This window comes from Hippocampus comes, unplaced genomic scaffold (genome assembly GCF_001891065.2).
Source record: "Hippocampus comes isolate QL1 unplaced genomic scaffold, H_comes_QL1_v1.1 scaffold256, whole genome shotgun sequence".
In the NCBI taxonomy this organism is placed as follows: domain Eukaryota; kingdom Metazoa; phylum Chordata; class Actinopteri; order Syngnathiformes; family Syngnathidae; genus Hippocampus; species Hippocampus comes.
Window position 1 is genome coordinate 639,838 of NW_017806249.1, and position 15,979 is coordinate 655,816.

The following is a 15,979-nucleotide window of genomic DNA, read 5'->3' on the forward strand; positions in this document are numbered from 1 at the left end:
AGTCACATATTTTTTTTCAAAATGTGTTTTGCTTCATTTTCAAAGAAGTTGCTTTAAAATCAAACGTGCGATCCCGGCATCGCTTTCCCGTAATCAACCACTCACAAAAAAAAGACAACAAAAATAATGTGTAACATAATTTATATTTATTTTTTTATTTCGAACAAAATGTTAATAAATACATTTTTTTTCACGTCCATAAAAGATCATGACTTGAGGGACGCATTGTTATAAATAATTTCATTTCATCAAGTCTTTTGTAGAAAAGAAAGGAAAATAGCAAACTAAAGCATCTCTAGTATGACAATATGATAATGTTATCTTTTTTTTGTCTGTATTCGAACCCTTTTCATAATTCAAGTGTTGTTTTTTGTAGGTTTTTTGTGTTTTTTTTCCCCCCACGACCTCTGCATCGCATCTTTTTAAACATCCAACTTAGTCCTACTCATCAAGTCACACCACTGCAGTAGGCAACGTAAAAATGCGGCAAGAACAATCTCCGAAAGCAGACGAAAACGGAGGAGGCAAACAGAAATCACAGTGAGATTCAAACAGAGGGTTTGAGGAGGGCAACCTGTGAATCTTCAGAAGGTAACGGGAGGCCATTTTTGCAGGGGGGGTGGGGTGGGGGGGCATATTTACAACAGAAAGCATCGTCCGCATAGATGCACGCAATGCGAACAGGTCGAGATCAGGGGAACGAATATGCTGTCTTCCAGGGAATTTTCTTAATATTCAGGCAAAGGGGACAGGAAGGGTTGGTGGTTCAGACAACGGCGGGGGTGCAAGGGTCAGGAGAGTAAAAGTCAATGAATGGATTTGATAGACATGATGATCATTGTTTTTGGGAGATGAATTGAATGAGCAAAGATGTCGCGCGGGAGTCGGCTGGTTGCATCTTAAAACCAAAAGGAAAGGAAGAAAATGGCAATCGTGTTGCAAGACGATTCTGTTTCCATTCTGTGCAGATATGAATTTGCGTAAGAAAGTTTTGGGGGTCACAATAAAAAGCAAAAAAAAAAAATAAAAAACTGACCGAGAGATGTCGTAAAATAAGGAAACAGTCAATCAGTGTAATCTCGATCGATGTTTCTCCAAATTTAGAACGTGGGCTTCCCCTCAGCGTACTGAATTAAATCTTATCTGTGCATAATCTCATTGCCTTATTTCATTTTATTTTATTTAGTCCAGTGCAGTACTTTTCGTTGAATTCAGTTCGGTTGTATTTAACTTTTAAGTAGAGTGTGCATTCGTCCTTATTCAAGTACAGTTGTTTTTTTTTTTTTAATTCTCCCAATTTTGAAACAAGAGTATAAAACTGTGAAAAATGCTACAGTGGTTTACAATGGTATGAAATGAATACATTTCTCGGGAATAAAACCTCCGCCTTGTTTTTTTTTGTGACATTGTGATTTGTCTCCTTGAAGGATAACTCTATTCGTCTCATAAAACAAGGTTTTTGGGGTTTTTTTTGGGGGGGGGGGGGGACAGGGTGGTTGCTCTCTGTTGGTGAGCGGGATTGAAACAAAACTACACAATCGATAATCAAAGTTTTTTGGAGGGAGGGGCAAGATCACAGTTTTGGTGCATCTCCAAAATGTACGGTGCAGATGGAAGAAACATTTGCGAGTTAAAAGCCAATTTGCGACCAGATCCAGCAGAGAGAGCTGCACCTACAGGACCGGAAATTGACATCTGTCTCAAACTTTACTCTTATATTTCCCTTCCTTCTTTTCAGCGTAGCCCTCCAACTCCTTTCACATCACCATATTGTTGACGTTAGCAAATTGCGGTCGGGTCAGTCCTTCGCCAGCCTAATCTGACAGCGCTTCTCACTTCAAAGGATGCGAACTGATGATGTCATGATTCCAAACTCGGTCTCCATTGTGCACTTATAACACACATCAGATGTCCACAAGCCAAAATAAGAATAAAAAACACACAAGCGCACACACTCAGAAGCACGGGTGGGATGGGTCTAGCCCTTGAATTCTCCTCACATGCCGATGCGAATGGAGCCCTTTGCTTGCCCGGGTCATCAGTTTGTTAAGGGTGGCATAAAGGTCGCAAAAGACGCACCTTTCTCGGAATCGTTCGGAAATCAATATCAGATTGCTCCATTGCCAGTGCTGGCTCGACTCGGGTGTACAGCAAAGAGGCACTCAATACGCGGGGTCTCAATCATCAACCTGAGTGGAGAAGAACAAAAAGGTTTGGAAGGGGGGACGCGGAGATTCGAAAATGTTTCATGTCGGGGTGAACAGAAACATTCATGGCATGACCAGAAATCAGCCGCCATCTGATTTTTTTTCTGAAGGTTCAAGAATATTGGTCACCTCAATTGAGTTCGGTGCTGCCTTCCGATACGATCCGAATCCGTGACCGTGCCGCTTTATAAAAGGATATCGTGATCACCTCATTAAAGAGAAGGGAAAGAATAAACAGGGTGCGTCACGATTCATTCTTTGCGGTTACGGCCGGTGTGTGCAATATGGCCACCGGGGGGCAGTAAAATGCAGTCTGCACGACTGCATTTTGGAGCCTCCGGGACAAAGAAATTGATCTGTAATAACAGTCCGTGTTTCGCAGAGGATAAAGAATACATTGTCTTGCTAAAGTAAAGGCCTCCTTGAACTTTTCATTCTTTTGTCACATTTCGGGCTTCAAAGAGGAAGATATAAAATTTTAATTCCCCCCAACACCGGATCATTCCGAAATCCTCAGTGTACTTCTGGAGTGAGTTGTCTGCACTGACATTGAAGGGGCAGAATAATATGAATTTTGCACCGCTTCACAATGGTGTCCCACTTGGTGTTGATTTTTCACAACAAATTCCAATTTTACATCGATATGTTTGCTGCCTAAAATGTTGGCAAAAGGTCAAAAACTTCAAGGGGGCCGAATCCTTTGGCAAGCCCCTGTGAGTTTGCCTAGATGTGTTGCTGCACCATTTGTGTTCAAATCGCCGTTCCTTAAGTCGTTAAAACCCTGCCACTTCGATACCATTCGTTAGTCCGTCTATGACATTTCCCTCGATGCATTTAACGCAAACATCGTGGACTTAAAGGCAAAGTGATGCGGTTGCTTTAAATGTACAAGTAATTCTCTTTGTTTTATGTTTAGTTTGACAGTAAACCTTAAGTGAGTGGCAATAAACAGCTTGAAGACGACGAAGAACAATTGTTGATTGTCTGCCAAACTGCTACTTGTTGTGAAGTGAGCTGAGTTGACTTCACTGCCGCCATCCAGCACTAGTATCGCCATTTTTTTTTTTTTTTTTTTGCAGGCAAGTCATAATTAAAAGAAAAAAAATCATCCACACAACGGCCGATATCTGGAAAAATAAATTGGGTCATTCGCATTGCAAGGCACAACTGTATTTTTGTATTTGTTTGAAATGTAACAGACTGCCATTGGGAGAAAAACATTTTTTTTGTTTAAGGGAAAAGGTTTAACCTAAGCAGTTTGAGATGGCTGTAAAATGTTACGATTTTGTGGGCAAAGATGATTTGAGATTACGCTTAAATGACGGGAAAGGTTCTCAGCTGTTAAGCTCTTTATTATACCTTGTTCAAATACATGATTGTAAATACTGCTCGTGTAAAAGTGCAAAGGAGGCAAAATAAGAGCAATGCGCAGTAGCAAGTAGAGCGAGAATTATAAACCCACACACGTGAATAAGGATTGATTTTGTGTGTGATGTAAATGGCTCAACAAATACTTGGTGTGTATGCCTTGTTGATAAATGAGGCCCCGGGGTTTTGGTTTCAACCACTTTCCAGTTTTCAGCTTCCCCCCCCCCCTTTTTTTTTCATTCCGACAATGTCGACGGATGACAAGTTCATGAAGCGCTTTTGTCACTTGAGTGCCACCACTGCCATCCGTGAGGTAAATTTAACACCGCCGGGGCGCGCACTGCCTGGCGCCGTTATCTTAAATCTGAGTGCACTTGAGGGGCCAAACTGTTGAGGCATGTAGGGAGGGGAAGAGTTGAGAAAATATCGACGAGCTGAATTCTTTGAAAGGACCACGCGAGTGAGGGATGAGTTATTGGAAGGTCGAAAGGAAGAGGAAAAGGAAACAGGGCGGATTCATCAAAAGGATCAAAAAATGGAATGTAGAGACAAGCAGGGGCGCGCACCCTCATATCGCTGTCCATTTCGACGTGCAATCCAGACACAGAAACACAGCAAAAAAAAAAAAAAAAACAAAAAAAAAACAAACAAACAGAAGGAGAGGAGAGGTGGAGGCACAAGATGCTCCGAAACATATGGCTGGAATAGAAACAATGAGCAGGTTTTAAGTGGTAAGAGGTCACTTCTTTAAGTGGGCGGTCCAGTCCACTCCGAGCTTCAATAAAAGCCCTCCCGCATCCTGTGCTGGGTGTTTTTGTTTTTTGTTTTTTTTTTTTGGGGGGGGGGGTGATCCCGGCCATATCCCCGACCGTGACATTTGCAAAAGCAATAAACCCCTTAAGCCTCGGCCAATGCCGATATTCAATCCTCGCTCTTCTCCGGTGACAAGGTGACGGCCGCGCCCGCCAAAGTGGAGTTATGGGAGGCCGAGATGATGATGACGGTGTGCAGGAGGACGAGCGCCAGCAAGCAGATCTTCAGCCGCCCGCTGCACAGTCTCGGGGTTGCGGTGGAGGTGACCGAGGCCCCCTTGGGCCGGCAGGAGGAGGCAGTCCTTTTTAGCGTCTCGCCCGAGGGGCCGTCCATGTTGGAGTCCCATCGGACGTCGCAGCACTCCGCCTTGCTCTCTGATGGATGCTCTCTCGAGAGTCCTGAAACGGGAGTGACGCCGACCAGAAAAACACATCTTAGACATCTTTTGACGTTGAAAACACGACAGCGGATTACCACGTTCAATTGGCGAATAATGGCTGAACCGATTAATCGACCTAATCGACGATTAACCGATTAATCGGCGAAAATTAGTCGACCCTACTGGTGCTCATTGAGTTTTCGTCGCCAAATTACACGGGCCTTTCGACTCGCCCGGTCTGCTGCCCTTGCCAGACTCGAACGGTCGGTGGGGCAGCAAAATGTCTGCCCGACAAGATGACAGTCTTCATAGCCGGAGATGCAACTAACGCTGATTTGAATCATCGATTAATCGGTTGATTATATTGTCAATTAAGCGATGAATTGGATTGAGAAAAAAAATTAACCCCCTTTATTGTAAAACAGGACAATATTTCATACTGAAAGTGCAGAAACTGCACTAACATACATATTATTTAGTTACTGGTTTGGTCTGTAACACGTCAGAAAATAGGCAAGAGTGTCTTATTTTTTTAAAGGACACACAGACAATCAGTCTGCTTGTATGGACGTCGACAGACGTCCGAAAATATTTTTCTGTTAGGAGGCTGAAATTCCAAGGATTTGGACAATTTAAAATTAAACAAGATTATCTTAACAATTAATCGACTCCCGATTAATTTGATCATCTATTTAGTTCTCAATTAATCGACTAGTCGCTTCACCTCGACTTCATACATCAACAAAGTACACCAAAAAAATGATTGTGGATGAGCGTGGAGACGAGTCTCGCTAGCGTCGGCACTCCGATCGCTGGACAGTGAAAAAATGGAAAAATACTTCAACCCTTTGCAGTATTTTTTTTCGATTATTAATAAGTTAAAAAAAATTAAATGTATCTAATAATTTATTTATATTTTTTTTGGAAATATTTTTTTTAATTATTCTTTTTTTTCTAATGTAAAACAGGTGCTCTGGCTCAGTAAAGCTTGGCAAACACTGCAAAATATGATCTCGAATATTATATCCTACAATGAAAAAAAAAAGCGAAAGACCGCAATAGCCAGACAGAGTGGACAGTAACCCGTGCAGATGAAACTGGGGCTGCCGCCGTGGATCAAGTCGTCGTTGTCCGGCAGGATGAACGGGCAGCTCTGCTGGACCTCCAAGCAGTACTGGTGGCACGATACCTTTCTTTGACACGACTGCCGCATGGTGGGGAAATACTGAGCACACAGCCACGGCTTGTAGGCCGTCTGGAAGGGACAGAGAAGAAGTCGTGATTAGAGGGTAAAAAACATGCTGGTTGATGATACAATCTCGGAGCGGTACGCCCACAGAAAATGAAAGTCCCCGGTCGCCCCCGCTCGTCTCGGTAGACTTTCTGTTCGAATTTGGGAGTATGCTGTGCCCATTCATCCAGAAGAGCCTCAATGGTGTTGGAAGAGGAAGAGGAAGACAGAGAGGGAGACTCAACATCTCCGTTCTTCCCAAATGTGTTGGACAAGATCGAAGTCAAGCTCATTCACATCAGTTTGCTGTTCATATAACCCAGGAGTGCCCAAACTTTTTTTTGACCGAAGATCTACTTTCTGATCAACCAACCTCCCGCGATCGACCCGTAACCGCGCACGTGCGCATGCGCACGCATATACACATGCATGCCGAGATGAGCAACAGCCTGACGCGGAGGCACGCGACTCACTTTTGCAGCCTATTAACTATCGTGGCTCACGCGTACAGTTTTAAACGCTTCTTTCGGCCCTCCAGATTCCCATTCTTTGCGAGTGCCATCGGTGAATTGTACATGCAGTTGCCTGATGATGATGATAATAATAAAAAAGGCGGTGGCCCGGTGGGCCAGTGGTTAGCGCGTCGACCTCAAAGTGCAGAGGTACCGGGTTCAATTCCAATTCCGCCCTGTGTGGAGTTTGCATGCTCTCCTTGGGCCTGCGTGGTTTCCTCCCACATTCCAAAAACATTCATGGCAGGCTGATTGAACACTCAAAATTGTCCCGCGTTGTGGGTGTGAGCAATGTACGGTTGTTGGTCTCTGTGTGCCCTGCGATTGGCTGGCAACCGGTTGAGGGTGTCCTCCGCCTCTTGCCTGAAGACAGCTGGGATAGGCTCCAGCACCCACCGCGATGCAGGATAAATATCGAACTGACATGGGGGGGGAATGACTTCACTTCATCACAAAATTAGGCCAATGTTGAAAGCCGCCTCAAAGACACGAATATTGGGCCAGTGACTGTCACTTTAAGAATCCAAGCCTAAGCATATACATTTCCCCGCTAACCTACAATTGCAACCAAATCTCAAATGCAATCGCGTTCACACGCATGCTGCTCGGCTTTATTAGTGGTCGTAAACTGCCAATGTCAGAATGTGGATCGTGATCCCGACCCAAAAATAATCAATAAATGAGACACCTCAACGGCTGCATCACATTTCTGGAGTTTGAGCCGCTCCTCGGCATCCCTCTGAGGATCCAGTCGCGGCATCATTCCTGACAGCGAGAGGTGAGATCATAAGTCCAGGGATGCCACGGCGATGGAAATAGAACCAAAACAATTCCGAGTCAGACAGAAAAATCTGGGTCCTCCTGAAAATGTATGCCAGCAGTTACCAAGGTAACGCCAGTCTCTGCTTTTCATCAGCGCTCAATAGGTGCTGCCCCACTCGCCGCTGTTTTTTTTTTTTTTTCTGCTCGTGTGCACAAGTGCAACAGTGCAAAAGTGTACACGTGCGTGTGCGCGTGCGGCGTGAAAAGGGAAGCGTATGAGAGCAAATCGAGTTAGTCAGGAAGCAGGCCTGCGGTCTGATTTGATCAGCCTAATGTGTGATCATTGTGAATGGGGACCTGGCACTCAGAAATCCTCTGTCACCTTGGAGCTTGGTGGGCCGCCAGCCCGATCGCAACACACCGAACTGCTTCAGACGCGATGACACGCACGACTCCATTTGCCCCGGCGTGAAAATGAAGACGTGTCCGTTTTTATGCCACAGAGCCCTGAAAGTTTGATTGACCATGATTAATTTGTCCCATTACTTTTGGTCCCTTAAAAAGTGGGAAACACGCACACTCTATTGGCTGTGGTTGATCAAGTCACTGATACCCTGCCCCCCACCCCAAAAAAATAAAATCACACTGGTTTCGATATATGCAATAAATTTGCTTGTACAGTACACATCCAGAGTCATCAAGCCGCGTTACACAACAACTGCTAGTCAGTAGTTAAATTATTCAACACATACAAACCACCTTCGAATGAGGTTCGCAGGAGTTTTAGCTCGCGTACGGGTCTGAACAACACACGAGCACAAAATGATGTGACGTTACACATGGGGGCAAACAGGTAGTGACACTTGACACCAGGGGTGTCAAACTCATTTTTGTCGCAGGCCACGTTGGAGTTACGGTTTCCCTTTGAGGACCGTTCTGACTGTGAATTTTGTGAAACGATATCAATGTTTAATTGCCTCCACATATTACATACAAAGCACACAACAAACTGACGGACACCTAGTTTTGAAATCAGAAGTCAAGGATAATGACGTGTTTCAACTGTGTTTACGTGAATGTAAGAAGGGGTTTGGAAACGGGAAAATGCTTGGCATATCTCTACGTCATCATGGATTACATATGACAATTTGAGATTTTGGTTCAAACTTTAGCAAGCATCATGGAAGTTGACATGCTTGATTTGCTTTCGCGGGGCCACGTCAAATGATGTGGCGGACCAGATCTGGGCCCTGGGCCTTGACTTTGACACCTGTGCATTACACAATTAATATTAAATCATACAGTGCCAGCCATTTTCAGACTTTTTTTTTTTTTTTAACTAATCTCTCTCCCTCTCTCTATGATAAATAAGTACCTGAGATTGAATGTATGGAGTCTGAAGAGACACAAGTCTCTGGCATTTACACATGACAGGTTGTGAGAGCAAAGTAGACGAAGACCAGCTTTGAGAAGCTACGTCGGCAGGGAAGCAGAAAGACTTTCACGTGCATTTTGGAGGGTGCACGAGGCGTCGTCAAGGACTGCCAAGAAAAACAGGACATTTCAAAAGGAGACAAAAACACTATCGATGAATTAAACGCAACAATACCGCCAGGAATACACCAGATGACGCCAAAGTACTTACTTTTATTGCTTTGGCCTATGCACAAGTAAAGCGACTAGACAAGATTTTCAGTGAATAATGGAGGACCACACACACACGCACGCACGCACACACACACACACACACACACACACACACACACACACGCACCCACACTTGCATATAATCTTTATGTACAGTGAACAAGTTTGAATGAATATTGATTGATTTCAAAACATGATATTGATTCATCTACCAAAACTCAACGACTCAAAACTATCATCAAGCCTCTTCATCCCATCACATTGAAAACGTTATTCTTGAACACTAAACACAATTTTTTGTTGTTGTTATTGTTGTTGTTATTGTTGCCACCGCTTTATCCTATTGCATCTTCCCACACATTCAAATCATGAAAAGCATCGCCCTCATCTATTGATCAGATTTATCCATCCATCCATCCATCCATTTTCCGATCCGCTTTATCCTCACATGGGTGGCGGGGGGTGCTGGAGCCTGTCCCAGCCGTCTTCGGGCAGTAGGCGGGGGACACCCTGAACTGCTTGCCAGCCAATCACAAGGCATAAACAGACGAACAACCATCCGCGCTCACACTCACACCCAGGGACAATTTTGAGCGTTCAATCAGCCTGCCATGCATGATCTTGGAATGTGGGAGGAAACCGGAGTACCCGGAGAAAAGCCACACAGGCCAGGGCGAACATGCAAACTCCACACAGGAAGGCCGGAGCTGGGATCGAATCCACGACCTCTGCACTGTGAGGTCGACGTGCTAACCATTGCACCAACGGGCCGCGAACTTCTGATATATATTTTTTTACATGCTCAAATATCATCATTTCCAAATTTATATCAAAGGAAAAATGGCTTCAAAAAACACTAGCAAAAATTTTTTTTCAAAGTGAGATGCAGCTGGTGCTTTTTTTATTTTTCAGAATGGAACTTCAAACTAAATTGGATGAATGAATAGCTCACGGCTGAGTTCTTTTTAGGGGGCACCATCAATAGAGGCAATTTTTAAGGAGCCAGCTCCACCTTTAAATACGTCCCCATTCTTTTGTCTTGACTCTCAGCCAGGTCCTCTTTTTGTAGCAACCTGCGTCCACCTTGACGATTTAAAAAAAAAAAAAAAAAAGCAACACAGTTCAACACTTTGCACGATGAGCCCGAGAACGCGATACAAGCGCGCACGATTCACATTGCAAGGAGTCCTTATGTTAAAACGCCCGATGTGCGTGGGTGGGTGGCCAACTGTCAATTTTTTGGTGGGGGGTGATGGTCGCGTCCTCGCTGGATTCGTAAGCATCAAGCGGTGTGCCGGCGGCCCTAAAACATCTGCGCCCATTTTTTGTGACCTTGAAGGAAAAAAAATAATAACTCCTTGACGCAGCTCAGGACAAACGAAGCTTTGGTACTTAACGTGCATGAAGTGATTTGTGATATTTTTTAAAAATCAGTACGCATTAAAGGAAAACCCGCATTGTACCTTTTGGGATGGCGAAAGCGACCAACATGAATACACGATGAGATGATGACACGGCGCCTACTTCAAGGTTCTATCGACACATGACTCAAGAAAGAGTACGCGAGCGTCGAAGGAATGACGGGGGGAGAGAGAGAGAGAGAGAGAGAGAGAGAGAGAGAGAGAGAGAGAGAGAGAGAGAGAGAGAGAGAGAGAGAGAGAGAGACGAAGTGGCAGTTCACAAGAGCATGCGGTGTGGGCATCCAAACGCATTTGGGTTCGGTTTTTTTACATGCAAGCAGATGGCTTTGTGGGATTTTTGATCTGTATGTGCCGCCTCCCTGTCAGTGTTTGGGTGAATAGAGGCCATCTGGGATTGGCTGGGGCTTCTGTGAATGGAGTCTGGCATCACCATTCACCGACGACGACAGCGCCGCTCAGTTACTCAGCTCTTGACTCCCTCCGGGTGGGAAGGTGCTAGAGAAATCGACGAGCAAAATGGTATCATGTTTAAAGTTTCATTTAATTTGGGCAGGTCTAGACGTTTGGGTGCGTATTCAATGCCCCCAAACGCCTGCGCGCAAAGGTGTCGGCCGTTTGGGCGGAGGGCTTTTGAAGTCCACGGTTATCACGTCGAAGTAAGGGGGCGAACAGATGGAAGAAGGCTGGACTCGGTCACAAAGTGGGAATAAACAATTTGGGAACGAAGCGTTGTTGAACATCAAAAGACGGGTTGGGAACGGCTGTCGCGCCCAAGCGGACATTTGTCATCTCTGAAGTCTGCAACTTGCTGATTCGTTGTAGACCTGACTGAAAGGTGTCAACGTATCTGTGGTTTAAAGCTTAAACCAAGGTAATCAGTAGTGGTGGACAAGTGAAGCTTCGTGAAGCACTTGTGTACGTTTTTGACTCCTCAAGAGGGCACTCTTGGTTTAAAGATTCAATGGAATTTTAATACAGTTCCATTGCACGAACCTTTATATTTAAACCAAGAGCACCATTTAGAGGTGTCAAAAAGTATCACGGGTGCTTCATGAAGCTTCGTTTTCCCATCATTAGTAATCAGATCACTATTGAGGGGCCGGACCGGGGGCGTGGTATGCAAATATTGGGGGCAGTGTTTTTCTTGTATTTTACAAACGTAAACAATAAAATTCCGACTGGAGGACAAGGAACTCTAAGAGTGACCACGTGGCAACAACCGTCGTTTGCCCTCAGAGATCCTCTTCCGCTGTCAAAAGACAATCTTCCCTGTGTGTCGAGTCATTTGTTTAACTTTGTCCGAGAAAAACCCCTGACAGAAAGGGAGAAAAAAAAGCTGGGGGTACCATGTTTTTTGACACGTTGGGAACAGATGTACAACCATCAATATGGACTACACGCAACGTTCAAAGCGAAGCACGTGAAGCCAATTCTGTATTGACACTCACTTCTACTGTACGCCGCGCACGTGCGCGGCAGTTTGAAGTCGGAGCCCCTCAAGCGTATTCTAAAGCGCGGCCAGCGATCAAATGGAGCCGGTCGAGAGCCTTTTTAGTGCGTCTGGCTACGATGAGCAAACAAGAGCCTTCCGCCACATTAGGCCGCCAAACCACCTCTTGACTTCAACGACTCATTCTCCATGTGGAGAGGCGCGGGCCCGGCGAACACCTGGCGGTGGCCAATGCGCTTGATCAGTCCAACAACGCGGCTTTCGGGTGCTCAAAGTGGTTCAGGCAAAACGGTGCAACGTCATCCGTGCAGTTTTCGTTCTTGCCGCTTGCAATCAAACAGCAAACGGGGGAAATAGTTCCTCCGCGTTTAAGGAATACCTGCTATGTTTCTGTATTTAAATGGCGGTCAGTATGTTGGTACTTGGAGACCAAAGTATTTTTGGAAGTGATACTTCTTGTATCAAGTATGGACGTTCAGTACCACTTATTTTCCACCCAAAACCGGTACGAGTATTCATCCTTGCGTACTCAGCCGACAGAGTACCGATACCACTTTGACAGATAATTGCCAACATAGACCATTTTTTTTTTCTGACGCACACGATCATTCGCCGATGTGGCAATCTGCCGCAGTGTAGCGCCGCCTACTGGAGGAGGACTTACTCAATGTCATTTTTAAAAATGTTGTCTTATTTGGTAGCTTCTATCAGCAGCTTTCAGGAGTAGCCAATGGCTTGAAATAAAGCCAGTATCTGCCCGCTACCGATACTTGGTATCGGTGCTTGCCGATGCCATGTAAAAAGTTTGAGAACCACCATACCAATCCACAAGTGGGGGCATAAATGAGACAAATCACATGAAGGAATAAATAACAAATCATCTTGTCACTTTTTTTTTGTTTTTCCAAGTTGGGTAGATACAGTAGGGGGCGGGTTTGAATCTAGACTGTGATTTTGCTCGCCCATTCCGAAAGCATACATTTGACATTCATTGGAGACTCTAAATTCGCCACGGGAATGTGGGTGCGAATGATTGTTTGTCTATAGAGCACAGTGATGCCTTGAGAGAAATGTCAAATTCAATTCGACTCATTGTGCCCGCCACCTTGGCCACGGAGCTTCCAGGAACAGTCAGAGACACAAACAAAGAGGTCAACCACTACTCTCGGTACTTCAGCAAGGTGCAATCAGAGTTCAAAGGATTAACAGTATATCCCAGTGAGGATTGTGATGTACGAGATGACGTGTAGCTCCGTCGTTGGTGTTCAAATATCTTACGCTTCCAGGATTATAAATCGGCAACAGGTGTGCGAATGGTAAACCAGACTGCGGTGGTCTCGATGATGTGTTAGCATTAACCGAGCGGGGTTGCGTGCCTAAGACATTATTTGAAGTGCACAATTTGTAAGTCTCATTGTTTTCTGTTTAATTTGGTGATGCATTTCACATCTTAAAGCCTCTTTTTGAAGAATTCTTCAATCTGTGCCAAAGTGCAGATTATTGTGTTGAGTTGAGTTTGCTGCCACCATCCAGCACTCGATATTTTAAGTTTGCGCTTGCAAGTCAAAGTAAGAAACTGGTCGTACGACGATTCAAACAGTATATCCCAGGGAGTATTGTGATATACGATATGACGTGTAGCTCCGCCGTTGGTGTTCAAATATCTGACGCTTACAGGATTATAAATCGGCAACAGGTGTGGTAATGGTTAGCCAGCCTGCGGTGGTCTCGATGATGTGTTAGCATTAACCTAAGAGTGCCTAAGACATTATTTGAAGTGCGCAATGTGTAAGTCTCATTGTTTTCTGTTTAATTTGGTGATGCATTTCACATCTTAAAGCCTCTTTTTGAAGAATTCTTCAATCTGTGCCAAAGTGCAGATTATTGTGTTGAGTTGAGTTTGCTGCCACCATCCAGCACTCGATATTTCAAGTTTGTGCTTGCAAGTCAAAGAAACTGGTCGTACGACGATTCATATCTCGAGAAAACTCAGAGCTCGGGTCACTCGTCACTCACGAAACTACTATACCTGCCCATTGACTAGCTGGCAGCCAGTCCAGGGTGTCCATGGCCTCTCGCCCAAAGTCATCAGCGATAGGCTCTAGCTTATCTGCGACCATGGAGAGGATCAACGTCGAACATTATGGTTTTGATGATTTTGCAAATACCAATGTAAAAAAAAAAATGGAACGCACGAACGATTCACAGATAGGAGGTGTCGTGTAGTAGGGCCTCCATGTGCACGTTAGCATGGAGCCAACAGGCAGCTACATGAATGAACATGAGGCCGGTCCATCTCCTTGAATCTGTCACCATGGCGACAGGAAGAGGAGGGGGACCACAAAGCCCCCCCCCCACACACACACACACACACGAAATCCCCTCGCCTACCTTGCACTGCTCCATGCACGTCCGTACAGAATACTCGGTCGGCTCGTATTTCCTCGTGAGGAGCTCAAAGTCGTCGTACTTCTCCTGGGCGTGCTGGTCGTAGCGCTGGTACGCCTGCACGCACAGGCTGCATCGGGTCGCGTCGACGTCGCCGAGCACGTCCAGGCTGCAGTTCAAATTGTCCGGACTGGTCGAGCCGCCGAACAAATCCAGCAGCGAGTAGGAGTTACAAAAGGAGAGGTACAAATCGCTCATGTTGACCGCCGGCGTGCCCTCCTTACCGGAGAGGCCCCTGCACAAATGGTCGGCGTCGGCGAAAGTCAAGCAGGTGTTTGACAAAGTGTCCGTGTGGCAAGTTTCCAGCCGCCACAAATGTTTGCTCGAGTTTCCTACAAAAATAGCGAGTGGGTTTTCTCTGAGGCTGCTATGTGCTGAATGGGTCCGGGGGTAGAGGAGGCGGGAGGATCCCAACTTGTCCCGGGTCCTGGCCAGTTTGGCCTCGGCGCAGAACCACAGGTGATCAGAGAGGAGGATGGTGAGAAACAAGAGGGATGCCAAGGACAGTCGCCATCTCTGCGCCCTCTCGGAGTCGGTGAATGGCTTTTGGTTGTCGCGTGGGGGTTCTAGCCAGATTTGGAAGCCGCCATCGTCGTCATCTTGGTGCCAACACGTCCCAGCACCCCTGGTCATATTTTGGGAACCGGCCGACTCCACCGTGGCGGCTCCTCTGCCGCAGCAGTCATTGACGTGGGGTCCGCTTCGCGTTCCTCCCCCTTCAGGTGTCGGCTGGTGGCTTGTCCCGGCTGGCCTTGGCCTCCGCGGCTAATTCCCATCCGACTGAGCGTGGGCCGGGTAGCAAATTAGACGCTGGCAAGCCCGGGCCGAATCCTCCATGGCTGACCGACCGGGGGAAGCCGCCGCTGTGCTAGCCCCGCGCCGAGCCGAGACGAGACGAGCCGCACACCGCTCCGCTCCTCCTCTCCCTCTTGCGGGGCCTCGCGAACGCGTCTATAGTTATCCACACACTCACCGACACCTCGGTCGCGCTACGCTGCAGCAGCTGTCGTCTTCCAACATGGTCTGGGCTCGGTGTCGACGGATAGGCCCACAGCCTGTGACGGACCTCTTTGCTTTTTCAAGCCCTCACCCTCTTCATCCCGCTGCCGTCGTCAAGTCGCCGCCATATTGGCCAAGGAACTGTGCGTGTTCGCTGGAAGCTCTCGTGCTGGCGGTAATAAGGCTTGCCGGTTCCGGTTCTATTTTCTACAAAATAAAAGCTGCCCTCGGTTCGAAAATTGTAATTGCAGAGGTGGTTTTATGTCTCTCGAAATGTCGTTACTTTTTTCTACCACAACCGTTTTTTTTTAGATATTTTCATTTGTTTGTTTTTAATTTTGACCAAAGTTTGACTCCTAACTTTTAGCCCAACGCGAACTCTAGCCGCTTGCCTCATATGATTTTGCCATTCGTTGTAATGAACAGCGTTGACGTTTCACTTAAAAATTCCACCTGGTACTGAACCTAACACTTAATTCATAAATATTTCTAATAAATACGACATTACATATTAGTAGTAGTCGAACTCGTAGTGGTAGTAGTGGTTGTAAAACCTGATAATTTGTTCAATGTTGTCATCGTGTTTACATGTCAACCGGAAGTTCACTTTACATCGAAGGCGAAGGGCTGCGCGGATGAGATCTATTACATTGAAAAGCCACTCTCCACCGCATCCGGTGGCGACGCTCCTCACTCTTGCACAATTGATAAAGACATCTCCAGCTCTGACGTTATGCCGCGC

The 15,979-nt window shown here is 46.0% G+C and overlaps 1 protein-coding gene across 1 annotated transcript; it reads right to left on the minus strand.

Moving 5' to 3' along the window:
- Positions 1-387: 387 nt before the first annotated feature.
- nalf1a (NALCN channel auxiliary factor 1a) lies at positions 388-15,475 on the minus strand. The gene is made up of 3 exons (XM_019857429.1): positions 14,182-15,475; positions 5,851-6,022; positions 388-4,786 (listed from the first exon to the last, which is right to left on the minus strand). The coding sequence occupies exons 1-3, from the start codon at positions 14,869-14,871 to the stop codon at positions 4,497-4,499; spliced, it is 1,152 nt and encodes a 383-aa protein (XP_019712988.1). The 5' UTR covers positions 14,872-15,475; the 3' UTR covers positions 388-4,496.
- Between the last annotated feature and the right edge of the window lie 504 nt (positions 15,476-15,979).

Bases quoted from the DNA above. Each gene is read 5' to 3' on its own strand.
- nalf1a (XM_019857429.1), bottom strand. From the start codon at position 14,871: ATGACCAGGGGTGCTGGGACGTGTTGGCACCAAGATGACGACGATGGC. The intron at 6,023-14,181 runs GTAGGCGAGGGG...TGTCCCTTCCAG, and splicing joins CGTGCATGGAGCAGTGCAAG to ACGGCCTACAAGCCGTGGCT. The intron at 4,787-5,850 runs GTTACTGTCCAC...CTCCCGTTTCAG, and splicing joins CCCCAGTTTCATCTGCACGG to GACTCTCGAGAGAGCATCCA.